Below are 1,150 nucleotides of genomic sequence, written 5' to 3'. Positions count from 1 at the left end.
GGTCATAATGCCAGTGGTCATAATGCCAGTGGTCATAATGCCAGTGGTCATAATGCCAGTGGTCCTACCCCGTTTGATGGGCTTACAGATCAGGTGGTGAATAATCTACGGAAATTGCACGGGTTCAATCGATTGCAACATGCCATACGCCTCTGCATCGGTTACCATGCGAATAAAGATGCTGACATCAAGACCCTGACTGATACGTTCAAGTCAATGGATACTGATGGCAATGGAATACTGGACAAGGAAGAGTTTATTAAAGCATACATGGCGTATAAGTCTCAAGGGGCAAAGAAAATGGTGGACTGTTCGGAGACCGGAGCTGCTGTGAGTGCCATGTCGTCGAACACGGGACAAGCGGCGCCGGCTACCGCCTCGACGGCCGGGGCAAGCGCTATGACAATGACTGGGGTTGCCAAGGCCACGGATAATGCATCCGCGGAGGGTTTGGAACTGATTTCCGATGTGCTTGAACAGGAAGCTGAAGATATGTTCACCCGCATGGACCTAAACCAAGACGGCTACATAGGCATCTCGGAATGGCTGGCGGTTACGCTAGACGACACATACGTTGCGAATAGAGCGCGATTAAGCAGCGCTTTTAGCGTTTTCGACATTGACGGAAACGGCGAAATTGATATCCAAGAGTTCATTGACATCCTCCAACCCTCCAAAAAGAGCCAACCGGAACTTAAGAACTACGTCGAGAAGTTCGATCTTGACCACAACGGGAAACTCAGTTTTGAAGAATTCTGCAAAGTCATCGAGAACACACCGCAAGATGTAATTAAGAAGACCGAAACCAAAGAGTAAGTAAATACCACGACCTCTTTATTGGTGTGCCACACACGGTCCTGTCCAAACGGTGTTTGTGCTGGGTGGGCGGGCCACACACGGTCCTGTCCACACAATGATCCATACAATGGTATCTGATCTATTTGTGATTGAAGCCGCACTCACTACAGTACCGACTGAGCCTCCCACAAAACTTAACCAAAACAGTGCGACCAATCGAGCCAGCATGAGCAGGGAAAAAGCGATTCTAATGAGGAGCCGGTTTTTACATCAGCAAAGGGTACAACCCTCCAAGACAACTTCGTCTGAAACAGACTGGTATACCTGAGTGAGTGTTTGCACTGAGTGAGTG

At 48.9% G+C, this 1,150-nt stretch overlaps 1 protein-coding gene across 1 annotated transcript; it reads left to right on the top strand.

Annotated features, from left to right (window-relative positions):
- Positions 1-216: 216 nt before the first annotated feature.
- GNI_002100 (EF-hand protein) lies at positions 217-816 on the top strand (the record flags this gene model as incomplete). The annotated part of the gene is made up of 1 exon (XM_011130183.1): positions 217-816. One exon carries the CDS (start codon positions 217-219, stop codon positions 814-816), a length of 600 nt encoding a protein of 199 aa, XP_011128485.1.
- Positions 817-1,150: the final 334 nt, after the last annotated feature.

This window comes from Gregarina niphandrodes (genome assembly GCF_000223845.1).
Source record: "Gregarina niphandrodes unplaced genomic scaffold scaffold00001, whole genome shotgun sequence".
NCBI lineage: Eukaryota > Apicomplexa > Conoidasida > Eugregarinorida > Gregarinidae > Gregarina > Gregarina niphandrodes.
The sequence above is the reverse complement of the archived record's forward strand: the minus strand, read 5'-3'. Positions and strand labels throughout refer to the sequence as shown.